This window comes from Alexandromys fortis, unplaced genomic scaffold (assembly GCF_014885135.2).
Source record: "Alexandromys fortis isolate MF-2015 unplaced genomic scaffold, M_Fortis_MF-2015_v1.1 scaffold_119, whole genome shotgun sequence".
NCBI lineage: Eukaryota > Metazoa > Chordata > Mammalia > Rodentia > Cricetidae > Alexandromys > Alexandromys fortis.
The window spans coordinates 4,830,489-4,857,374 of NW_026067991.1; the positions used below are offsets into that span (position 1 = coordinate 4,830,489).

The following is a 26,886-nucleotide window of genomic DNA, read 5'->3' on the forward strand; positions in this document are numbered from 1 at the left end:
AGCCTCCGTGTCCACCCACGTAGGTGTTGCCCCTTCTTTGGTTGTATGAAAGTTCCCTTGCCCTGTTTTCCTCCAGCCCAGCCTCCCCCTATATTTTGCTCCTGTGTTCTAGTGCTTTTCTTCCGAGGTTCTGTAATAGCAGGAGTCTACTTCTACCCCAAGAGGTTTGAGACTAGAGACAGGCAGCCTGACAACAGTGTAGAAAGGGTCATTTTTAAAGTCCCTTTTTAATATCAATGTGAAAATAGATCTCCCCTAAAAATCCCAGGAAAAATTAGTATTCCAAGAAGCACCATGCATCCTGTGCCTGTGTTCCCTAAGGCAGAATTGCTTCTATAAGGAAAAATGTCTTAGGTTATCTTGGCTCACAGTGTGACCTAGTGATCAAACTGTGTCTTCCTGTGTCTTTTGAATGTCACATGAAGTAATTACATTCAGGACTATACATACAAATCCTGACGTTGAGATGCAGACTTGGTGAGATGAGGGCCCTCACTCTGGTGTGCACAGTCATATAGTAAACAGCTTGGTGGAGTTGACTCTGAGTTGAATTTGAACAGTTTGAATGGTACAAACTGTTGTAATAGTCTTCACACCTTGAGGGTACACATGTTCCATTTATTTACACCTCTGCTATTGAAGTGACTGTCTCCTCAGTTCACAGGATTTAATGCTTACTGTACATTTGTTACCAAGAGTGACATGTATAATGTTATATGTTGTTTCTTCTGTTTCTCCTTTGTATCATTTCTATTTTAATAAAAATTTAAGGATGAATGCACTCAGTAGAACATTGTCCTTCTAGCATAGAGAAAGTGCAGTGCCTGTGTACATTAGAGAGCATAGTGCCCATGGATGTTGACACCATTTTTGAACCTCAGATACCCCCCGCCCCCCAGAGGTTATATTAATGATGTAATTGTGCTGTTGATTCCCGCCTAAGAGTCCACCAAATTTCTTTGGTCAAAACTCAGTAGCATACATGTGGTTGTGTAAACTGTATAGCAGTTGCTTTCTGGAGATGGCTGGGTACTCCAGCCTCGAGAGGCATGGTCACCTTTCTGCTTTCACTGTCTGTCCAGAGTAGCCTACATCATCATATCAAGCCCAGTGGTATCAGTCTGTCTGCCGTCTGCTCTGCCTGCTCCCTGACTTCACACGTCTTTCTCCAGTATTCATTTCTCTTGCACTGTCATTAACCTGTATGCTTAGAGAAAGTAGTGAAGAGAACTTCTGTGTTAAGATTAGAATTGGTTTACATTCAGAATTATCTTTTTGTTAGTGCTAAAAGTTTAATTTGAGTTAAGAATATTACTTTCAATTTTGAAATTTAAGTCATGTTCCTTATAAGGAATTACGGTAACGTGGGAAACTACAGAGAGTCTAGAATCAGAGTAGGGTTAGAGATCCAGCTCCCTGGCAGACAGCTGACAAGTGTACACCAAGTGCCCTGGAGGGTTTTGCTTTTTGTTTTTGTGTAGACTCTGTGTAGTCCCGACTGGCCTGAAACTTACTAGGTACACAGGCTGTCCTTGAACTCACAGAACCTTTTTGCTCTGTGTGTGTGCATGTGTTTGTGTCCGTGTGTCCGTCCCTGGATCTGCCCCCCAGTACTGGTAGGAAAAGGAAAGAAAATTATTCTGAATTTTACCAGTAAATCTTCATTAACTTTAGATAATATTTCAAAGAGCATTCTTTTCTCACATGGTAACATGGGCCAGGGAGGTAGTTGATAAGTGAAATATTCAAGATGAATAGTCTTTTTACTCTTATCCCACAAGGGGCTTACTAGAGCATCCCTTTAAGGAAGACTTCTCTGTTGTTTTTCATCTAATACAGTGGCTGTGCCTTAAGCAACTCTGTCCTAATCAGCAGCTGCAACCCATAGCTACCAGCAGCAGTTTGGCCGCAATGACCGCATCTGGTGGGAATTCTGTTCCCTCACACATCGGCTCTCTCAAAGGCACCAAGGGAAATTTTATCTAGATCTCTACCCCTCTATAGAACTCAGAATTTGAAGTGAAATTCTGCTCACTCAGAGAGACTTAATAGCAAGTAGTTACCCTTCTCTCCTTGCTTGTGTCTCCAGAAAACCCACAGTCCTAATGCTCAGCTGCCACTTTAAAACACTGCTCCACATGGTTCCTCCCCACCACTTCCTGGCAGCTAGTTGCTGACTCAGCCTCCTGACCACAGATAAGCTATGGTGTCTTTGCGTTGTAAACAAAAGCAGTAGGAAGAAATGTAACACACCTTAAAATAATATTCCACAACACTTCTGAGTTCTCTATTTTGATTTACTTCACTTGAATGGATTCCAGTAGCTTGTGTGTCCTCAAGAAGCTTACGTTGAGTCAGCATTATATACCAGGTTCTTTCCTGTTGTAATGATGTCTTCTTAACATTTGCTTTTACACAGAATATCTTGGGTAGGTATACTACTCTTAAACACACTTGCCCGTTCTCTTTGGTTGCTGCTGATGGTGGGTGGTAGTTAACATTATTACTTACGATTTGGTATGCAGGTACCTGGTGGGGAGGTTCTGTGGTCTGGTTTCCTTTGCAAGCTTCTAGCTTATTCTCTGGCACTGACTGCCTTTTGTACCTAATCTTGGTTCTGGTGTCCTTGACCTTGTCCTTGTAACCTACTCGGTTCCCTTCCCTGCCTTGCCTCTTCAGTATTTAACCTTCAACCTTGTCTACCTCAACTGTGGCCAGTCTACCTGAGGACTTCTCCACCCTGCAGGGCTTAATGACTCAGTAAATCCTCATTTCTATATAAATAGGCACTAGTTGCCAGATTACCTATATACAGTTTACACACAGAGACTGTGTCTTTTCTTTGCTAAATGCTCCAAAAGTTCATTGTCCTTTCAACAAAATTCCTTCATGATTTCTCAAATTACACCCACGCCTAGCTAAGGGATTGTGTTGCTGACAGTAGTGTCCTTCCTTCCTTCTTCTCTCCTTCCCTCCCTCCCTTCCTCCTTCCCTCCTTCCTTCCTTGCTTTCTTTGTTTTGTTTTGAGACATCTCACTATTTGCTCTGGCTGTCCTGAAACTAGCTCTGTAGACCAGGCTGACCTCGAACTCACAGAAATTTGCCTGCCTCTGCCTCCAAGTGCTGGAATTAAACCAAGCTTGATGGTAACTTTCTTTACCCGTGATGTGATCATACCATCTGTCACTTACAAATTCTAAGCACCTTCATTGCCTTCAGAGAGAAGTTCTCAGTATTAGAGGTGTTTTAAAGAATGTTCCCTACATGCCGTGTTTAAGCTCACACTGAACTTTGTCTTCTACAGTTGAGATCCTACCAAGGGAACAGAACCTGGCACAGAATAGATATTCCAGAAATAGTTGTTAAATAAAATGACAATAGGTGCCAGCAAATTTTTATTGAATAAATTTTAATCTGGAGTTTACTAAGATTACAGAATCCCTGACTCCTAAAAATAACAAAAACATCTGCAGTTGACTTTAACATGCCATACATTGTGTTCCAACAAGGGCCACAGCACAGTGGGACCAGTACAGAAGCAGAAAAGAAAGGCATCTAGTGGTCCTCTTCTGTCTGAACTCTGATTGCCTGGGATTTATGCTTCAGGCTTAGCTTAAAGCTTTCTGGGTACCAGGGTGACTGAGTCATACAGTTCTTATCATTGGAAAGGAGCAAACATAAAGTCTAAAGCAGGTTTCCCATCTGGAGCTTTATGGAAGGGTTACAGAGAGTTAGGGCAAGCATTGCACTGTGTAACATCCCTCCAGAAAAGAGCATGGGGTTGACAGTTTCTTATGAAATGCATCTGATAACCACAAGCTTCTCTGAGACAGATGCTTTAGAGATAAGATGTGTGGCTTCTGCTGTTTGTGTAGCTGGAATCTAAGGCTGACTTGGAGCTCCCCGGCGTTCAACCAGTCCTCCTTACAGAAAGGCCTCTCTTCTTGCTTGTGTTCTGGATGTAAACCAGTCCCACCAGTGTGATTGCTCACTGTCTCATCAGGCACAGTCAGTAAAGCGATGAGTTTGACAGAATTTCCCCAAGTCTCCTGCAATCGCCCAACTCTCCTCCCTCCCCGCCTTTGACTTCATTCCAGCTTTCTGGACCACCAAATTGATCCTCCTCATCTGAGAAACAGCTGCAGCAGACAGCAGAGATTATCTCTGCCTTTTATCATCAACAAAAGGCTGTAATGTCAAGTTCAAAGAGAACTCAAATTCCCCAAACTCTAAAAGGCAGTGCATATATCCAGAAGTGACAGTCTTAACCCGTCTCAAGCAGGACTATAGAAGGATCTCTGGCGGTTAGACTAAATACAGCATTCCTCAGGAACTTGTGAAATAGGTTTTCTCTTCACCAAGAGGAGTCATTCTCCTTGTCTCTGGAGAAAGGATAAGGCTCCCCATTGACATACCTGTGGCACTTGTCATCATATCAAAGTTGATGCTAATCTCCAGGCCTATGGTGCCTATTCACAAGTACCCATTATACATTTTAAAATCCATGCCAGCATCCTGGAACACACACTCTTACACCCTGCCCACTTCTACCCTCAACTGCTCTGGCTCACACATTTCCCTCCCAGCTACTCATTCTTCATGTTACAACCCAACCACTCTCTCTATTCTCCCGCTCACTGTTTCTATTCCTGCGTCCCTAACCCTGGCTATGTCCGGTCTGTGTGTCTTTCTATCTGCTCTGGATACATCCAGATGCCTCTGGATGTTCTCTCTATCTTATTCGCAGTAGAAACCTCCCCAGCCCCATGGAGGAGCCATCCAGCACTTTCTTACTACACTCCCTTACATACAGTTTTGTGTTAGCTTGGCACAAGCTAGTGTTGGGAACCTCAATTGAGAGGGTACCCCTATCAGACTGGCCTACGGGCAAGCCTAGGGCATTTTACTGATTGATGAGGAGGATGTCACTGTGGGCAATGCCACACCTGGGCTGTGGTCCTTGGTACTGTGAGAAAACAGGCTCAGCAAGCCATGGGGAGCAATTCCAATTAGCAGCACTCCTCCATGACCAGTGAATCAACTCCTGGTTCCATGTTCTTTCCCTGACTTCTCTGGATGATGGATGCAAGTAAGATGAAATAAACCCCTTCCTCCTCCAGTTGCTTTTGGTCATGGTGTTTTATCACCTAGAAACCCTAAGACATTGCTGGAATTTTTCTTTGTTATTAAGACAGAGTTTTAAGATGTTAGCCCAGGCTAGCCTTGGACTTAAAATCCTTATGCATTAGCCTCCCAGTCCTGGGACTTTAGACATGCACCACTGTGCCTCACTCCTTCTGGCATATTTTGTTAGATGGTTTCTTGTCTTGTTGTTGTTGTTGTTATGCAGTGCTGGGGTTGAGCATTGCGCCATAGGAGTACTATCCAAGTGCTCAGCCACTGAGCTCCATCCCCAGGACCCCCACCGCCGGCATTTCAGCTGTCCTAGGGGAGCAGGCATTTTGAGAGTGTGCTTAGATCAGGGCCTCAACTTCTGTTTGCTGGGTGTCCTGCTGGGATGAGTTGCAACCACCGCACTGAGAGCTGGAGTGAAGAACAAGTGTGGGAAAATGGTAGTGTCTACAGAACCAGGCCCCTGGCTACAAGTGCAGGAGTGCCTAAAAGCAGGGCCAGTCACCAAACTAGAAAACATTAATTAGCTTTTGATTTGTGAATAATATTTAAATGTGTTGCCAAAGGCATACATTCTTGGATATTGCTGATTAGGAATTCAAATTGATAACAAACTGTTTGGAAAGTAATTTGGTAATGTGTTTTCAGAGCCTTAAAGCTATTCTTACCATTTGACTTAGTACTTTTACTCTTGAGAAACTACCCCAAGAAAAGAGTCCTTGAACAAATCCATGCTCAAAAATGCTAAGTTATTTATAGTATTTTATTCCTTCACTTAACTATAGCAAGGAATTTGAGGTAATTTAAATGTCTGGTAAAAGGAGAATGGATAAATATATTCACTTAAAGGAATAGTATCACTCAAGATATTTTGAAGCGTGTCAGAGAAATATGTAAGGGAAAACAGTTCAAAGAGCACAAGCATTAGAATTCATATGTCTCTTTAAATATGCTCAGAGGGCTTTCAAGGGTACTCAACCTACCAGTAAAGTACATGCTGGGCAAGCCTGAGTTCAGTGACCTGGTTCCATCCCTGGAACTCACATGAATGTCATGGCACACACATCACATCATACCATACATATACAATGATAATAAATACATTTTTAAAGGTAAAGGAAAAGAATAGATCGTTGTTTTTGATTTCAAATTTTGTTTCTAAGGAAAACTTCCTGATATTTTTTAATTTAGCATTTTTTAAAAGAAAACAATTATAAATACTCTTATTACCTAGAAAAGTGTACTTTATGGTAAAGAAGGGGTGAGTAAGAATCCCTTGTTGGGCTGGGCATGGTGGCATGTGCCTCAATCTCAACAGGCAAATCTCTGTGAGTTTAGAGTCAGCCAGGTCTACATAGTAAGTTCCAGGACAGCCAGAGCTACATAATAAGACCCTGTCTCTAAAAACACAAGAATTCCTCATTAGAGACTGGAGAGATAGCTTAGCAGTTAAGAACACTTGTTCTTGCAGAAGGCCAGGATTCAGTTCCCAGCTCACCACCATCCATACTTCCAGTTAGTTCCAGGGGATCTACCCTCTTCTCACTACCTCAGACACCAGGCACACCTGTGGTGCACATACAAAAGATGTGCAGGCAAAACATTCATATACATAAAATAAATAAATCTTAAAATATAAAAGACTCCCTTGTGGCATGGGTTGTAGAATGCCTGTCTCAGCTGCACAAGGCCCCGGATTCCATTGCTGGGGTGGAAAGGGTTCTCGTGCTCAGCTGAGTTGACTGTCCTTCTACTCTTTAGTTAAAGCCACACTGCTGAGCATCCTGATTTTGGCCTCAGATTATTAGAAAGCTACACCACTATTACATATGAATAAATTAATATTTGGATTATTACAGTATCTTACATGATTTGATTAATGTAAATCAGTTTCCCAGTGCTCCATTCTTGCTGGTGAGTGAGATCAAATCAGTTTTGAGCTTACAGCTCTGAAGTCCGGACTCTGAAGCTCACCAAAACACAACAATATCCTGGAGCATTTCAAAAAACAGCAGCAGCTCAGTGGCTAACACACTGTTTAATGGGCAAAAATTAGGGCAAAACCATAGGTTTTTTTTGTAATAAACTGGTCTTTAGGTTGGAGCAGGAGGAAAAGAAGCAGCTGGAAACATTCATCTTTTCTTAAGCAACAAATACTTGCTGCTCATAAAAATCTAATTCTCCAGCTCTTTTGTAAAACTTACTCAAAGTGTTAGCTAAATGTTTGATTTGCTAATTAGTTTCTTTAGCTGTGTTACATAATTATGTAACCAGGCTTTGCACTTCACTCATATTATTTTTAATAACATCTCTTTATTCAGATATAATCCACCCATTTAGAGTGTAAAATAAGTTGTGCAACCATTACCACAGTCAATTTTAGAACATTTTCATTACCCCAAAAGGAAATCCATTAACAGTCACTTCCGATTTCCCCCCAAACTCCAGATAACCACAGATGTACTTTCATATAAATTTGTATGGCCTTTGCCCTTTATTTCTTATAACTCAATATAGTATCTTGAAGTTTCATCAATATTGTGGCATATGTCAGTGCTTCATTACTTTTTACAGTGTTTCATTTTTAATATAGTTTTAACTATTTGAGAATTAAATTCAAAACATGTATATCTATTTTTATTCTATTTTCAGTTTTTATTTATGTGTGTGGATGTTTCATTTGTGTGTGTGTCTGTGTATCACTTGCATCTCTGGTGCCCACAAAAACCAGAAGAGGGAATCGGATTCCTGGAACTGGTGTTACAGACAGCTGTGAGCTGAGATATGGGGTCTTGGAATGGAACCTGGGTCCTCTAGAGGAGCAACCAGGGCTTTTCATTTCTGAGCCGTCTCTCCAGCCCCGTGGTTTTATTAATCTTTATCTTTAAGAGTATACCACATTCTGTTTACCCATTTACCTTTTGACAGACACTTATTCTCAGTTCATAAACACATATACACCACTATGAACATACATAAGCAAATTTTTGTGGAAACAAATTTTGTGCACACGCATGTGTGTGGGTGTGTTATGTGGGGGGGGGTGTATGCCCACATGCATGCCTGTATATAACTCAGTGTTTAATACTCTGAGGCACTGGCAACTGTCCAGAGTGGCTGTACTGTTTCACAGTCCAAACAGCAATGCTGTGCTAGCTGGTATGAAGTCTGTCTCTTTTGATTTTGATCTGTGTCTCCTGGTGACTAATGATGTTCAGTGGCTTTTCACATTCCTTTCAACTATTTTTTTATTCGGTTATTTTTCATTATGGAATTGTAAAAGTTTCTCACATGTCAAATAAGATTGCAGATCTTTTCCCGGCTATGGTGTGTTAGTGGTCTATCACTGTGATTGAAGGGTTATCCTGGCTCACCCTTTCATTCCATGGTCAGTTGGCTGCATTACTGTGGGACTGAAAAGCAGCATCACGACAGAGGTAGCATGGGACAAAGGGGGCTATTTCTCTGATGATGGCAGAATGCAGGAAAAATGCAAAAAACAAGAAAAGATCCAAAGACAATATGCATTCTCTCAGGACATGCCCCAGTGACGCATGTCCTTCAGGTAGAGCCTACCTCCTGAAGTCTTTCTCCTATCAAGGAACCCATCAGTGAATTAACCCACTGTTGAGGTCAGGGCACTTTTAGTAGAATATAGCTTCATGGTTCAGCCACTTCCCCAAAGCTCATCTCTGAACATTGTTAAATTGGGCACCAAACCTCATATTCAAACTGGAACAGAGCTGTGTTCACTTCTTGTTCGGTATCCTTTGAAGCATATGGCATTTGGATTTTCTGAGCCAAATATATTTTTTTCCTAGTGCCATATCTCATGAACTATTATGTGATTCAAACCTTCAAGATTTGTACCTGTTTTCTACTGAGTTTTAGGGTTTCAGCCCTGTAGGTGGTGTGTGGTGAGTGGGTGTATCTGTGTCTGTGTGTGTGTTCATTGGAACATGAATGGCAAGGACTCAAACCCCCAAGGTCTTGATAGGGAAGTGCTCTGACACTGAGTTGAACCCCAGCCTTGAGTTAATTTCTTTGGTTTTTTAAAATATGTATGTGTGTCAGTGTGTATGTCGCATCTGTGTGGGTACCCATGGAGGCCAGAGAGATGTCAGGTTCCCTAGAGCTGAACTTACTGGGCATCCCACCCGACATGGGGGCTGAGACAAACTGGAGGAGCAGGAGGCATTCTTAACCACTTTGCCATCTTAGCTCCTGAGTCAGGTTTTGTGTAAGTCCTTTGTTTTACCTGGGAGTACTCAGTTGCACCAGTTTGTTGAAAATAAAATCATTTTTATATCAAATTGTCTTAGATGCTTACTGAAAATCAAGTGAGTGTAAAGGTGAAGATTCTTGTCTGGACTCAATATGTATTCCATTTGCCTGTCTATCTCTGCACTTGCAGTTTCTTCTATTCATTTAACATGCCTCTGTATGCTAAACATTGTGTTTGACATTCCCATGATACCTGCTTTAAGGAGCAAACTCTCCCTCTTTGAAGCCCATGTTTCTTTTTAAAAATCCATTTTTTTTTTTAGCATGCTATAGCATCCCTTAAATAGATGTAAAGTGATTTCCTGTTGTAGCCAGCTTGTGGTGACAATTGTAGCTCCATCTGACTTGTACATGGTCTTTGCAAGTTTGTCCTGCTATATAAATGTTCAAAGACTGTATTTTAGAGAGCTTGAAGAATTGAAATGGTGAAGAATAGCCAGTGGGTGTGCTAAAGAATAGAGATGGTGCAGGATACAGATGGTCCATTGGCTGTGCTGAAGATAAGGTTGGTTTTAAAGGAGACAGATACTGACTGGGATGAAGGCTCCTGGAAGGTGCAGAATGTCCTATGTTCAATCTCAGGGGTCTAGCAAGTGAGAATAGGCATTGGCAGTAGTGAGGGAATCAGAAGGGCTGCTGGCTTTCAAATCTCATTTTAAAAACAGTTCCATGCTAGTTTAACATCACAAAGAGAATGTTTTCAAATGATGGCTTATTTGGGGGTTTTAATAAGGTAAGAATTCTCCAGGTGGTGGTGGCGCAAGCCTTTAATCCCAGCACTCAGAGGCAGTTGGATCTGGATCTCTGTCAGTTCAAGGCCAACTTGGTCTACAAGAGCTAGTTTCAGGATAGGCTTCAAAGCTACAGAGAAACTCTGTCTCGAACAATCAAAAAAAAAAAAAAAAAGGCAAGAATGCTATATGTTGGGGTCATGGTTATAGCATTTGAAGCCAAAGAAGTATGAACTTAGTAGAATTTGAGATGTTTTCATGTTATAAACAGTGTATTGAGAGGATAATTAGACTTATGCTTGCAGTGAACAAGGTGAGAAAAAATTGTTTTAAGATAATAAGCTTTGATTTTTGCTAGTCTTGTTGGCCAAATATTTAAGTTTTATACCCAGGAACTTTCAGCATTTGTTAGACGTAAGTAGGACTGATTTCCTGCCCATAGTTGCTTAGTCATCAGGAAAGCCATATTAAAAAATGAACCATCAAGGTCCTTGTTTAATGGTCGGGTGGTGGTTTTGTTTTGTCTGTAAGTATTAAAAATATTGTATTTGGTCACTGACTCTGAAGGCTTAAGAAAGAAAGCCAGCCAGCTTCCTCAGTTGGCATGAACAATGTTACTGCTTGGAGCAGGGAAAATTTTACAGTGATATTGCCAGACTTAATTTATAGCCACATAGTAGGTGTCAGTTGCTGGAGGTGGTGTTGACTGTAGACATTTAAATTTGAAAGTTTTGGAAAACATATTATGTGATAAAACATATTATGTGGTTTTTTTAAAAAGTACATTAATTTACACATCTTAAATTTCTTCCAGGAATTGTGCCATCTTCTGTTGTCCTGACTTCTTTCCAGGTGATGTCAAGAGTTTTCCTAATATGGGCAGTAACACATAGTGTCAAAGAGGTGAGTAAAGGGAATATCAGCAGTGAGCTCTTCTTGTATGTGTTTGTTTTGGCTGAAGACAGAACTCAGATCATTTCAGAATTTCCAAGTTAAAGTTCATGTATACTGCTACAGTTAGGTCCAAAGTGCAACACATAATCCCAGTCTTCACTGTTGCTCAGGAGAGAGCTGAGTCAGCATCAAGGACCTGGAGTCTTAGTTCCCATGGAGGTGGGGTGTGCATATTCTCAGCAACTCAGTTGTTTGCCTCAGTGTCTGTCTGTAGCCAGCTCATTGGCTTCTGCATCATTTGGAGAGCATGGGGAACACTTCTTTTTTTGTGGTACCAGGAGAAGCAAACTTGTTTCCAGCCCACTAGTCTGGGCTAATGGCATTGCTACTTGTGCCAGGTGGCTCGTGTAGATCCACAAACCCTCACCACCAGAACTGGGAGAAAACCACCATTCCTTCAGGTGTGAATCCCTAGCCAAGCATTGGTTTGTTTCACGTTGCTTTGAGGAGGATTCTGCTATTCCAGTGTCAGGTTTTTATCACTGTTGTTACCTGAAGTTAGAGTATTGGCAGGTACAAAGACTTATCTTTGGCGTACAGTCTCTACAGCCTGTTAGCATCACCATGGGATTCCCTGACTTTCTAGCGATTGCTTATCTATCTGTTAACTTTAATCTTGTGTATTCTTTGTTCTTTATTCTGAAATTCTGTCAAAACTCTAGTGTTGGTCATAAACTCTTTTGACAGTCTCATTTGCATTTCAGCTAATGAGGCTTTTTTTCTAACTTTTTAAAAATTGACCCACATGATATACAGGTAAAAATGTACATAGCTAATGAAGTCTTAGCCAAGGTTTAAACAACTTGGATTAATAAACTATCATTTTCTTATATTCACATGGGATGAACAGATCCATGGACTTTACTTATTAATCTCTCATTCTTTCAAGGTCTATCTAAACTTACTATGCAGGAAGCATGCAGAATAATTGTGTACCTACTTTTAGTAACCACAGTTTTAAAAGTTGTAAAAGGAAATTAAATTCTAGTATAACATACAACCCTCTATTCTCATTCGTAATTGTCACAGAGTTAGGGAAGTTGTGTTACTTATAATACCATGTAATGTCTTCATTTAGAGTTCTTTTGTTTTATTTTTTGAGACAGCATTTCTCTATTGCGTTGGAACTGGCTCTGTAGTCGGCTGGCCTCAAATTTACAGAGATCCACCTGTCTCTGCCTCCAGAGTGCTGGGATTAAAGGTGTGCGCCACCACCGCCTGGCTCATTTAGAGTTCTTTCTTTAGTTTTTGTTTCTTTGGTTTTTGTTTGTTTATTTTGTTTTGTTTTGTTTTTTGAAACAGGGTTTCTCTGTGTAGCCCTGGCTATCCTAGAACTCACTCTGTAAACCAGGCTGGTCTGAAACTGAGAGATCCATCTACATTTGCCTCCCAAGTGCTGGGATTAAAGGCATGAGCCACCACTGCCCGGCCATGTATTTTTATTGTATATTTCTTCCTCTTAAATTTTTGTATATAACGGGTGGGACTTATCCCTACACTATACTGTATAGTACACTACATATTTATACAATATATATTTATGCTATAATTTTTTCATTGTAACCAATAACTCCTAATTTTATTTGCCAATATTTTCAAATAACCTAAAATATTTCCTAGTTGTAATTCAGTTGTATTCTTCCCCAGTGCTATGGGTTGAACCCAGGGCCTCATGCGTGATAGACAAGCATTCTACCACTCAGCCACGTCCCCAGTCCACTTTTTCACATTTTTATTTTGAAGTAGCATCTCACTAAGTCGCTCATGTCACTTTTGAATTCTTTTGTCCCACATAGACCTTAAATTACTGTGCTCCTAGGGCTAAGCCTCCAGAGTGGTTAGAATTACATGCCTGTACCACCAGGCCTAGCTGCTTACTTACACCTTAAACAGGTGATTATGTGGATTCAGTAATGAGATACAGTACGTGGAGCCAAAATATTGTCCAATAAAGACTGTTCATCACTTTGCAAATGCAGTCTGATATTGATTATCCAGGTGTTAATGTCTTAGCTGCCTCTGTGACCACTCTTCTGCTTATTAACATGGTTGCCCAGGCAGATGGACAAGTTCCCAAAAATACTTGCAGTTCAGATAAAGCAATTCCATTAGATCCCCAGATTTCCTAAACAGACCATTGAAACAGATTGTCTAAAAGCTATTATATGTCTTTGTAGATTCTGGGTACTAGAGTTGGCCATCAGCTCTGGTAGCCACACTGCCTGCCAGATGTGCAGACTTGACATTTAGCAGGTGGTTCCAAATATAATATCACATTTGAGTGTTACTGGATATACTCATTACATATGGGTACTCACAGCTGTTTCTCTGCAGCCAAAGTGATCCAGTTTCTGCTAACGTTAACCTGCCAGTTTCTGAAGACCTAGTGTAGTGAATTTCACCATCTTCTTGTCGCCTCTGTATCCTGTGTTTCAGGATCCTTTTGTTTTGTGCACTCTATTGATTACTTGACTTATTCTTTTCTTGAGTAAATAGAATTCAGCATTTTTGCTGACCCAGGATTTTATTTCTTTGCTCTAGACAGAACTACTCATTCATCATTTTGTTGATTCCAGGACACACACACACACACACACACACACCAGTTACCTGACGGCTAAATAGAAAAACCTTTTACTGTGTTTACAGGGGTCAGGCTGTTTGCTACCTCTTACCTGTCCTTAAGCCCCATGTCTTAACCAAATGCTATTTTTTCTGTCTTGAGGTTTCTTAGAAATTGTAATTCCATTTGTTGTGTCCAACATTGCATATGACTTCCCTTCCATTTCCTGAAGCATCTGAAAAGTAGCTGTATTTGTCTTATGTAGCCTGTGCTGTAACCGTGGGAACTGCATAAATACAGTATCAGTTTCCATATTCTCAGTTTCTTTGTCATATTCTTCCCTAAAGGGGACAGCAAGTAATCTACTTGCTCAAAAGTTACATTCTCTGTGGGTTTGATTCTTACTCTGCCTTCGGTGCTAATTCCTCTTATGTTTTTGTTGTTGTGTTGTTTTGTTTTTCAAGGCAGGATTCTCTGTGTAGTCTTGGCTGTCCTGGAACTCACTCTGTAGACCAAGCTGGCCTCAAATTCACAGAGATCTGTCTGCCTCTGCCTCCTTGGTGCTGGGATTAAAGGTGTTTTGTTTTTTGTTTTTTTTTTTTTTTCTTTAATTTTGTGATGTGCTACGGTTGAACTCATAAACCTTTCAAGATCTGACTTTTATATTGAAGTATACTCCTTCCCTTTCCTTCCTTCCTTTTAAAAAAGCAGGCTCTTATGCAGCCCAGGCTTGCCTCAGAGTGAACTCTAGAATCTTGATCCTCCTGTTTCCACATCCCAGGTGTGCTACCACATCAGCCTGAGTTGTCACATTGTGGAACTAAAGATGATCAGAGAGTTTTCTCTTACACCATAAGGACCCAGTCTCAGCTTGTGACACCACAGTAACAAGGCTGTCAAGAAAGTATCTTAGGTGTGCCTGCCTGGTGACGCTCATCTTTAATCCCAGCACTCAGGAGGCAGAAAACGGGCTGATCTCTGTTTGAAAACAGCCAGGGATAAATAGATAGGCCCTGTCTCAAAAAAAGAAAGAGAAAGAAAGAAAGAGAGAGAGAGAGAGAGAGAGAGAGAGAGAGAGAGACAGAGACAGAGACAGAGACAGAGACAGAGAGAGACAGACTCAAGCTTCTCCTTTAGCAAATATCATTCCTATGTTTCCTTTTAAAGAGATTATACATATGAACAAAGAAAAGCTGTGGTGCAACAATCAGCATGGAGGTGAGAGGGGAGTTACAAGAGGCAGTCCACAACTCTAGCTGACCTAGTCTGTCCCCAGGTTTCCTTCTATCCCGAATCTGACCTGGCTGCTTCCACTTCTGCCTTCTGCTGGTACTTGGTCCCTCACTCTCTCTTGGGTCTGAGTGTGAGTCTTCTCATTGAACTGAGACAGGGCCAAGATCTTTAAAATGAATTGCAATGGGCAAGAGTTCACTTTCTGTTTCTCACTGTGACTCCCTTCAGAAACAAAACTCGCTTGCTTGTTCTGAAACAGCTAAGCTTGGCCTCAAACTCTTAGACACACAGCTGTTCTGTTCTTTCCTTGACTCGGCCCTCTGAAAACCCAGTCCCTAAGTTTTTAGAGCACTGTGCTCTTGGTGGAGAAGCCCCAGGTCTTCTGTGGAGAATAGTTGAGGAAGTTCAAGACTTTCAGCCGAGGGCCATGGAGAAGCTCTACCCCGTTATTGGGTTCCTAACCTGCTCTCATGCATATATCTATACACAGACACACATACATACACATACGTATGTTGCATCACATGTGTGCCTGATGCCCCATGGAGGCCAAAAAGGAAAATGAGAACCCCTGGAACTATAGTTTGTGAAGCACATTGTGGGTACTGGGGACTGAGCCTGGGTCCTCCACAATAACACCAAGTATTCTTAAGCACCAAGCCATCTCTCTAGCCCCACATACACACCTTCAATATACAGTGACCTATAGAAGGGAGGACTTGAGGCATACAAAGGAGGTTTGAGATCAGTGTAGTACTGAAACTTAGCAGGGCAGACATCTGGGGTGTGGGAGCTCCAACAGCCTTGAGCAGCCCTGCTCTCCAGGTCTTCTCATTTGTACTTCGTGTGTTTTATTTCTCAGGCTGGCTCCGCTAAGCTCCATTCCTGGTATGTCAGTTAACTTCTGTACTACTGGCAGATACCTAGGAATGTAGGGTTCTATAGTTCTCCCGTTATACAAAGTCCGGGCATTCTAGCTCCTTAGGAGGGAAGTCAATGGCTGGGGCTGGGGGATGTATCGGGAGTTATCTAGCATTCAGTAAGCCCAGTTCATAAATGAGGTATGGCAGCATATGTATGCAGAAGAACCAGAAGTTCAAACTGCTTATCAGTTAGATAGGGATTTGGAAGGTAACATGGGATACTTGAGGCCCTGTCTCAACAACAGTGGAAGGTTGGGCTGGAGAGATGGCTCAGCATATAAGAGTACTGACTACTATGCCAGAGGACTTAGGTTCAGTTCCCAGCACCCACAGCTATCTATAACCCCAGTTCCAGAGAATCTAATGCCTTCTTCTGACCTCCACAGTCACTGCCTGCACATGGTACCTGTACATCCTGGCAAGCCATACACTAAATCAACTTTAAAAATAGTCAATGGCCCCACCTTTAAATGATAATAATGCCATTCCCTGACTGCCAGGGTGTTCTGGTGGCCTCCCTAGAATTTCCTCCCTGGTACTGGCAGGTCACAGGATGACAGGGGCTAAAACAAATCCATCTGGGATACCTAATTGGGAGAGATAATATAGAGACAATCCTAAGATAGTGGGCTCCAATTTCATTCCTACAGATTTAAGGAGATCCTTAAAATTTCTTTAAACCACTCAGTACAATTCCCATGTAGGCTCTGGTGTTTCCTTAAAGGAAGCTGGAGAAGTAGTCTGCCTTCAAAGATTTGAAGTCACAGCAATCTAGGAAACAAAACGGCTTCTCATTTGTTCGGTTAGAGAGGTGTTGGGAACTACATCTGCTTCACGCTGTGGTCCTAGCTGCATGGTGCCTACAGCAGCCCTGGGGGTTGTGTAGGAGGTCTCCATCTGAGGCAGTGCTGTGCAGAAGCACTCTACCTGGGACTTCTAGAAACGTGCCTGCCCTGGACGATCGAACTATTATCGGGTAAATGGAACTCAGCATTCTAGAACATGGAGGAATGCGGCTGATGGTTTGTGTCCGACACTTTCAATTTAGGACAGAGCCTTTCAGCCTCCTCGAGCTTTTCTTGTCTGTCCTGCCCCTGCCTCACAGCTGTAAAGTAACAATGTGTGAAAACAAGGTGGAGGGAGCTAGAAACCAGTCAGAAGCTGGTGAAAGCGTAGAAAGGACACTGTAGGAAGAAGGGCTCATCCTACAGCTGGTTTTCCTTTCTTCCTCCTGGGCCCTCCAGCTAGGTTCACAGAGTTCCCATCCTGCCCCTCCTGCCACTGGGGGTCTATGTTCACAGCATGCCACCCGCAAGCATGGTGAGGCAGAAAGAGCAGCTGTGAGCTGGGCAGGGGTGGATCCCAGTGCTCAGGAAGCAGAGGCAGGTGGATCTCTGTGAGTTCAAGGCCAGTCTGGTCTACAGAGCAAGTTCCAGGACAGGCTCCAAAGCTACAGAGAAACCCTGTTTCAAAAAAAAAAAAAAAAAAAACAAAAAAAAAACAGCTTTGAGTCCTTATTGTTCAAGGAGGGGGATGAGATACTGTGTCTATACAAGTGTCATTGTCTTGAATGCTGTACCTGGACTATGCCAGTCTCCCGTCCCCTCCCCACAGTGATACTCCAGCCATCTCACACTGTTGAGACACAGCTCAGTATCCTCTAGTCCCCTTGCAAGCTAGGCATCTGCCATTCTCCCGTTCCATCTAGTTCCTTACTTTCTATTTTTAAATACTCCTGTAGGTGGATGCACATCACCTTCACTTTTAAAATCAGCCCACTCGTAGAGGCAAAACTTCATTATTTGATTGTTAATCAAGCACTGTCAAACTTTAGACAGCTCTTGGGTAGAGGCGGCACTCGTTTCATGTCTGATCTTTGTGGGCACTTGGTGATTGATTGTATTTCTCATCTGTGCTAAATTGTTCTTTTGCCATTACCAATCTTGGGTGATTGTGGCAAAATCAGAATGTCTTTTTTTCCCCTCTCTGTTACCTGCTTGCCAAGTTCCAGTATTCTACATCAAAATATTGCAAATACTTAGATCCATTAGGCTTGGCCTAGGTTCACTTCTGCCATTTCAAGCTGCCTCTTTCTCCTACAGTCAACCCTCTCATCTCTTGTCAGGCTCTCCTGCAGCATGTTTGTCACTCAGAATATGATGTCCTCTGGCGAGAGTTCAGTCATTGTTTAAGAACTACAACTGTCTTTGTAAACTGTTCAACATTATCATCATTCCATACAGAATGTAGCATAAACCCCCTCCCACTCCCCTGGTCAGTCTATAGTTGAGTAAGTCCAAGTTCAGCAAAAGCAGGAAGTTAACTAAGTTTTCTTTACTATTAGTCTTTTTCTTCTCTGGCCTTCACAATGCCCTGCATTGTCCTTATCCTGCTGAGCTCATTCCCCTGCAAACATCCAGCACGTGAGGCTTCTCCTGGTACTTCTTTTGCTTTCTTATTCCTGAGGCTAAAATCTGACACAGCATCCCCAGGTGTCAGAGTCATCATGAGAAGAAACAACACCAGATCAATTCTCTAGAAGCCTACACCACTGTCTTTGTTCTGAGAAATGCCATTCAGAGGAAGGGCTGGGGCTGGTAGGGAGTGTCCGGGCGCTTTGCTGAGGCCTCTCAGGAGTTACAGCCAGGCCTGCCTTGGCCTGCCCTGGCAGTTCCAGTCCTTTCAGGCAGCAGAGTTACCTGCTTCTTTCTCTTTGCTTCAGGTCCCAGATTTCTGGGAATTTTGTGCATTTTGCATTTTAGCCCTTTAAAATACTGATGGTTCTTGTTTATAATGGATATTAAAAAGTACTCTGCATCATTCCTATCTTTGATAATTCTGACAGTAGCTTATTGGAGTACATCCTCCAGGTATATACACTATTGAGTGGTGTCTTAATATATGCATTGCAGCTGTCTGTCAGTAGTGGGCAGTGTGTTCAGGGCCAAATCTGGTCACTTGCACAAAAATGCTTGGCTTTTGACATCAAGAGAACAGGAGTGAAGGAAGAAAAGTATTGCTTGAACTTAAAGTAATAGTTTCCCAAATAAACAAACGCAGTTTCTTGGCTGGGAGAGACCTGAGCAATATAACATGCAGAACAAAGCTTGTATCACATAACTGTGCCCGTAGTTGTGATGTCAGTGGAGAGTTGTTAGCAGGTGAAGTGGCTTAAAATGCTGGTTTACACACATGTGCATGCAGCCTTCTGAGCCTTCCTGTATTTCATCCAGTTTGATTCTCATGTGTGTGGTTTCTCATGGTTAGTGAGTGACCGTGATACTTTTTCAAGAAAGCAGTCAGAAAACTTAGGAGTACTTGGAATGCTGTTCTTTAAATAAAGGGTTGTTAATTTTAAGCAAATCCTGATAGTGGGGGTGGCATTCACGATCTTCTGACTGTCTGTTACAGAGGTAGAAATTGGTGGTTCTAACCACCAGTCATGAGGCCACGTGGGCCTCATCCTTTAGAGAGATTTTCACTGTGACAGCATGTCCCAGGTTCACCCTTGTTGAGAAATATGTCACATGCCTTTTCTCTCCTTTTTGAGTTAAATAATACCAGTGGTGTACAGTCTGTTATTATCTGGATGAATTTAAAGATCCTTGTTTCCTGCTGTCAAAGTTAAGAGATTGGCATGCATCATGAGCATCACTAAGATATGTCAGCCAAGAGAAGTTAAAAGCTTTCACCTATACAGTGTGTATACACCTAAACAGGAGTATTCTGCAGTACATTGGATGGCAGTCTTAAAGCATTGATTAATATTCATGTGGAAACTTTTTAATATGTGGGAAGAACTCTCTCTTATTACCTGCTTCTTTGGCAGAGCAAGCAGTGCCCTATACACTGTAGCTTTTTATAAGCACATTTATTTTGAAGCTTGGATATGAAAGTCAAGACTCCTGGAACTTTCCACCCACTGAGAGCTGTTGACTTTTGACATCAAGGGAACAGGAGTAAAGGAAGAAAAGTATTGCTTGAACTTAAAGTAATAGTTTCCCAAATAAACAAATACAGTTTCTTGGCTGGGAGTGACCTGAGCAATATAACATGCAGAACAAAGCTTGTATGACATAACTATGCCCATGTGACAGTCAGGTGACTGTCCATTAACAGTTCTGTGACCTACAGGAGGACTCGGAGAAGTTACTCCTATCTTTATAGAAAGACAATGTGTTTAGGAAAGAAGGCTCAGTAACCATGTTTGACTTTACATTATCAGAACACCCATGTTCAAACTGTCACAGTGATGTATCATAAAAGAAATAAGGCATATTACTAAACTGTCTGCATTTTCCAGAGAGGACCCTTTTCAAGTCTGGCGTAAAACCCTGGTGCACTTCTGGACTTTGTAAGATGGACTTGATTCTTGTGTGGATGTCGTGTGTGCATGTGCAGGACCTGCTTTGCCACAGGGGGAATCTAATCACCAGTATCCTAGGCTTGATCCGTGGTCCAGCTTTAACTTTTGTTCTCTCAGATTGCTGCCATGTTTGAAACAGGACAAAGTCTGTCTGCTTCTCCCTTTTACCCCCCTTTGCTCTGACTCGCTATCAAAATAACCTGAGTTTGAAAGTTGTCTCTTGCCTTCTGTGCTAGTGTCTTACTGGGTCAGCTGTAAAGGTCTTCTCTTGAGTTCATGATTTCACAGGAAGGTCCACAGGAATCCATGTGTAGAAGCTGATGAGACTGCAATAGCTCTATAGCCCTGGAGAGCTCAACTAGTCAGGCTGGTGATGTGGGTCCTGGTGAGAGCAGGCCATCTCATAAAAGCAGCCAGTGTGTACCTCAACTAGTCATCTCCGCCAGATACTGTCTGAGTTTCTTATAAAATGACAAAAATACAGATTTTTTTAAAAAATATGAAATTTCCCAGTTTAAAGAACAAACAAACGAACAAAAACTAGTGTAAGTATTTTTAAAGCACTGTACAATTCCAAACAGGACGTCTGTGGACAGAGACAGCTGGGTACCATTCTCATCTCTGTTCCATGAATTGGTACTTAATGATAGCTTTGATTTTTATTTCCTGTCTTTTGAAACTTTTGCACTTATTACACTACACATAACAAACACTATGGCATTCACAATATGTGTTGCCAATGTGATGTCTTCTAGTGTCTAGTTGTTATATATCTGACAGTGATAGAGACCCTCCCTGCCCCTTGGAGTATAGTTGGAAGTGTGAGTATACCCAGCTCTTTCTTTAGGGTCACAGCAGCCTGATGCTGGGGACATTATTCTCTGAGCTGTTGTCGCTGTGCTTACAGAAATATTAGTTCACAGGATCCTCACATTGGATTAAATACATGGGACTACATATAGCCCTGTTCAGATGTAACCAGATATAATCAGCACATGGGTTATGCTGAACATGGTAACTATGGGAAATCTTTTTAGTTACTAGTGCTCTTTCAAAGAGAGAGACCCAGCTAGGACTGAGGAACAATGCTGGCAAAGGTCAGGAGTTAGTACAAACCCTGCAACCACACAAAGGCAAGCCTCTAGTTTCCATATGAGGAAACCAGGGTTCAGAAAGAATAACTTGTTCAAGGAGTGCATCTAAGAAGTTTGGAGGTCTCTTTCCTTCCAGAGTTCCAGAAACAGTGACATGGTGACCAAGCTAGCCTATTTAAATAAAGTACCCATGACCCTCTTTCATGCATTCTGGAAAATGGGCTGAGTACACAGAAAGCCATAAAGCTAGACAAAAGGAACATTTAGATCAGACCTGCACGCCTGGCAATGTCGTGATGCAGAGTTGGTTGTGCATTGCTTGTTGACTGCATGCCTGTATGTCCTTGTTAATGCATGATCAGAGCAGTTGATTTCATACCTAAGACCAGGATCATCATTCATATCAGAAGTAGTCCTCTGGGCTGGTGATGCAGCTTAGTGGGTAAAGGCCACCCACCACCAAGCCTAAGAGCCCGAGTTCAATCTCCAGACCCCATGTGGTATCAAGAGAGAACTGTCATTTGGAAGTTCTCCTCTGACTTCTACATACACACACAAAATAAACAAATAAAATATTTTCTTTTCATTTTGTTTCTTTGTTTTTAAAGTACTCCTGGGGCCAGAGAAATGGCTAGGTGGGTAAGATCCCTGTCAGCTCTTCCAGAGGATTCAGGTTCGATGCCCAGCACCCACATGTCAGCACACAACTGTCTGTAACTCCAGTCTTGGGGAGAATCTGAAGCCCTCCTCTGCCCTCTGTAGACAATAAATGTATGTTGTACACAGATATACATGCAGACAAGCATGCATGCATATAAAATAATAATCCTGACCTGGCTGTGGTGATGCATATCTGTAATTCTAACCAACATTTTGGAGATGAGACAGGAGGATTCTAAGTTTGAGACTAACCTGGACTACATAATAAGACTCTGTCTCAAGCTACTGTCCCCCAAAGTCTTTAGTTATTATTTTACAATGGTAAGAATTTGTTAATTGGTTTCCTTTGTCACTGTAAGTTAAAAAAAAAAAAGTGTGTGTTGGCAACAACGCATTTTTCTAACCTCTAAATGGGGTAAATGGTGATTTTTTTTATCATATAGTTCATGTTTTCCACTAAAAATAATAGTATTTTAGCCAGACATGGTGGCACACGCCTTTAATCCCAGCACTCGGGAGGCAGGGGCATGCTGATTCTATGAGTTTGAGGCAAGCCTGGTCTACACAGTAAGTTCCAAGACAGCCAGGACTATGTAGAGAGACCCTATCTCAAAAAAACAAACAAAAGGTATTTTCTGGTTTGTTATGTATCCTGTCATGGATTTAATCATGAAGAGTGCTTTAATATATGAAATTGTCCTGTTAAAAGATGAAAAATTAGTCAAAATGTCTTTTTTAAACCACTATATCTATATTTCTGTGTTTTACCAAGGATAAAATTCCTTTAAATAAATGACTAAAAAAGTTATTTTTTTATTCAAACTAAAGAAAGAACAAGATTGCCCATATCACATTTTCCTGTCGCAGTCGCCCAGCCCTTGTGACTGGCTAGGTACCCAGTACAAGGGCCTCAGTGTCCTTGGGACTAAGTGCTGGGATACGGGAGAAACAGAAATGCAGCTGCCGCCCTCAGAAGGGTGTCCAGCCTAGCACAAATGAGACCGAGTCAAGCGGGCTGCAGACAGCACCGTGGGATTATCATTATTGACGCTGAGGAAAAGAGGGGTGGTCCGGCCACTAGTCCTGCCTCCACTGAATGTCAGTCTGTTAGCACCTCTTCTAAGGAAGCCCGTCTGGCACACTCATTTCTTCCTTCACGGAGATCCAGAGGCTGCTGTGAGTCAGCGTATACAAAGTTCTTAGAGCAGCCCTTGGGGAGCCTTGGCTCCTAGAAGGACTCAGTGAATAGTCACTGCGTTCTAGACATTATGTAGCCTGACCCTTTCAAGACAGTGTAGTGGCGACTTTCTTTGTAACTGTTTTGAAGCCTTTTCTATGTCCTGAGGTTTCTGGCAGAGATATAATTGACTTTTCACATAGAAAGTAATATGTTCTTTTACTTATTAAAATAGTTTCACAGTAGCTGGTGAAAATTTCCACATAATTACTTTTATCCTACTTAAGGAATAATTATCCCTGCTAATGGGAACTATTATTATCATAATCATGATTATTATCCTAATCTAAAGCATTTATTAAGAATTTGATTTTAGCTTCTAACTAGGCTAACCCTTCTTCAAAGCAAGTTTGTAGCCTGCCCTGTGTTTTTATGCGCTAAGACAATAATAATGCCAGCACAGCACAGGGCCAGCATCCAACCTGTTAGTCTTTCTCTAGGACCCTGATTGGTAAGTTTCTTTTGGCGCACGCCTTTAATCCCAGCACTTGGGAGGCAGAGGCAGGCAGATCTCTGTGAGTTCGAGACCAGCCTGGTCTACAAGAGCTAGTTCCAGAACAGGCTCCAAAAAAAACACAGAGAAACCCTGTCTCAAAAAAACCAAAAATAAATAAACACACAAACAAACAAACATGTTCATGTCTTTCCTAGGACTGTTTCATAACCCACCTCTTCCAGTGCATCCTGAGCCTTTAGGACTAAAAAGTTTATGTAGAAGCCTGGTAGTAGTTCCATTTATCTCTAAATTGATTCCCGGGGTAGGTGCTTCTTCTTCTTCCTTTTTTTTTTTTTTTTTTTTTTTTTTGTGGTGGTGGTGGTGGTTTTCTTTTGTTTTTGTCCTTATTCATTTGTCTATTGTGTATGTGGGTACAATCAAAGTTTAGAGGACAACTCGGGGATGTCAGTTCTTTCCTTCCACCGTGTGGTCAGACTTAGGTCTTGGGGCTTGGTGACAAGTGCCTTTACACACAAAGCTATCTCACTGCACCTTTCTTTCAGTTTTGGGAAAAGATCTCATAGTGTAGCCCTGACTGGCTTGGAACTTACTATAGATCAAACTGCCCTCAAACTGGGATAATCTTCCTGCTTCTGCCCTACAAGTGCTGAGGTTACAGGCATGAACCACTGTAGCACGAGTAATAAAAACCCAAAGGCAGATATTGGGGATCAAGTTGAAGATCAGAAAAGCAAAGCAGCCAAGCCACTGGAGAAATCTTACCACTACCTAGGCTCAGACAAACAAAGGAGTGATCCTACCTCTACAAATCCTCAGATTGAGAATGAGACCTGTCTCCTCCCATTTTATATTCATCTCTAGTGCTGGGATTAAAGGTGTACACCACTACCACCACATCTAACTAGTATGGCTGCTGGGATTAAAATGTGTGCCACCACTGCCTGGCCTGTATGGCCTAGTGTGGCTGCTTTGCACTAATCTTCAGGCAAGCTTTATTTATTAAAACACAAATAATATACCACTATAAACCATCACACCCAGCTAGAAGAGTTTTTTTCATTTTTTTCTTATGTGTGTGATGTGTGTATGTGTGCTTGCAATATGTGGGGGGACGGTGCATACAGGTGCTCACGCATGTGGAGGCCTCAGATTGATATGTCTTTCTCAGTCTCTGTCTACCATATTCTTCTGAGGAACCATTTCTCAGTCAAACCCAGAGCTCTCTGATAAGGCTAGCCTCACGAGCCAACTTGCTCTTTGTCTTTTTGTCCTCTTGCTTATGTGACAAGCATTTTAACCACTGAGGCACCCTATAGCTTGCAGCTAGGTGATTTTTATCTTTTTTTGTTTGTTTATTTTAATTTTTGGAGACAGAGTCTCATTATGTAAGTCTGGATGTCCTGGAGCTCACTATGTAGAATAGGCTATTAGGAAGAATCACAAAGGTGTGTGTGTGTGTAATCAATATTATAATATATATATATATGTTATATATAAAATCAGTTTATTTAGGGATGCTGGGGAGAACAGACTCACAGGATCTAGAGAGCTGGGAACTGGCCACACGCTGCAATCTTTACAACTCAAGAGAGAGCCTGCCCAACTTCTCTCTCCCATTTTAAGCGATCACAGCTGCAGACAAGAAGCCATGCCTTAAGGCCGATACAACAAAACTATTGGTGAAATGAATTTCCACAACACAGGCTAGCTTCAAATTCGCAAATATCCTCTTACCTCTGCTTCCTAAGTGCTGGGATTAAAGGAATGCACCACCATGCCCAACCCTCTAGATGATTTTTAAAAGATTACTTATGCTGGGGATGTGCTCAGTGATACAGTGCTTGCCTAGAATGCATGAGGCCCTGGGTTTAATCTGATGTTTGTTATTAATTTTTCACATAAAAATTAATAAGCTCTTTATGCTATCAAAATGATTTCACAATAGCTGATGAAAATTTCCAAGGAAAAAAGGAAGTTTACTTTTGAATAATTTCAAACTTGGCAGAAAAGCTGCCACAGCAGTCCAGTGAGCTCCAATATATCTTTCTCCCATTGACATTTTACTCCATCCATTCCAGTGCATGTACATATGTGCATCATTGTGTATCGTCTTCTGATCCTTGAGAGTAAGCTAACTGCCCAAACAATGTCCTTTTTAAAATGGCAATACATATGCGTGCATATACAGACAGTATAGCCATATAAGTACTTCTGGAAGTGTGTGTGTATGCATGCACATGTGTGTATATATATACAGGGAGATGTGCTGTCTGCCTTAGGTGCTGTGCTGAGTAGAAAAACACAGAGGGAAAGGAGGGTATGTTCCTGTCAAGCCTCTCCAACCCAGTCTGGAAAGCTCCTCAATATTTCACATGTGCTCACCCATGCTCACATCATTGACAGCTTTAAAGAGCATATTTTCTGGTGGCCTCTAACATAGATCCACCCAAAGTTTGCTCCTAACAATACAAGCCATGCATTCTTGGCAGGAAACCCATAGAAATGGCCCCATGCACTCCTTAGGAGATAGTGTTACAAGGAGCCAGGCTCCTTTTTTATCCCTGCCGCCCGGCTAGCTTACACCCGAAATAACCACACAGAAACTGTATTCATCAAAACGCTGCTTGACCCATTAGCTCTAGTTTTGTATTGGCTAATTCTTACATCATAAGTTAACCCATTTCTATTAATCTGTGTGTCATCATGTGACTGTGGCTTACTGGCAAGATTCTTTTTTTTTCTTATTTATTTATTTATTTATTTATTTATTTATTTATTTATTAAAGATTTCTGTCTCTTCCCCACCGCCGCCTCCCCTTTCCCTCCCCCTCCCCCAATCAAGTCCCCCTCCCTCGTCAGCCCAAAGAGCAATCAGGGTTCCCTGCCCTGTGGGAAATCCAAGAACCACCCACCTCCATCCAGGTCTAGTAAAGTGAGCATCCAAACTGCCTAGGCTCCCACAAAAACAATAGGTGCAGTAGGATCAAAAACCCATTGCCATTGTTCTTGAGGTCTCAGTAGTCCTCATTGTTCCCTATGTTCAGCGAGACCGGTTTTAACCCAGGCTTTTCCAGACCCTGGCCAGCTGGCCTTGGTGAGTTCCCGATAGAACATCCCCATTATCTCAGTGTGTGGGTGCACCTCTTGCGGTCCTGAGTTCCTTGCTCGTGCTCTCTCTCTCCTTCTGCTCCTGATTTGCACCTTGAGATTTCAGTCCAGTGCTCCAATGTGGGTCTCTGTCTTTGTCTCTG

General features: G+C 41.9%; 1 protein-coding gene across 1 annotated transcript in view; it reads left to right on the top strand.

Moving 5' to 3' along the window:
• Nucleotides 1-26,886, top strand: part of Hacd2 (3-hydroxyacyl-CoA dehydratase 2) — a 94,215-nt gene that overhangs the window by 39,489 nt on the left and 27,840 nt on the right. The window contains exon 4 of the mRNA XM_050159841.1: nt 10,963-11,051. Coding sequence (XP_050015798.1) covers nt 10,963-11,051 — 89 coding nt within the window. The remainder of the gene's footprint in view (nt 1-10,962; nt 11,052-26,886) is intronic.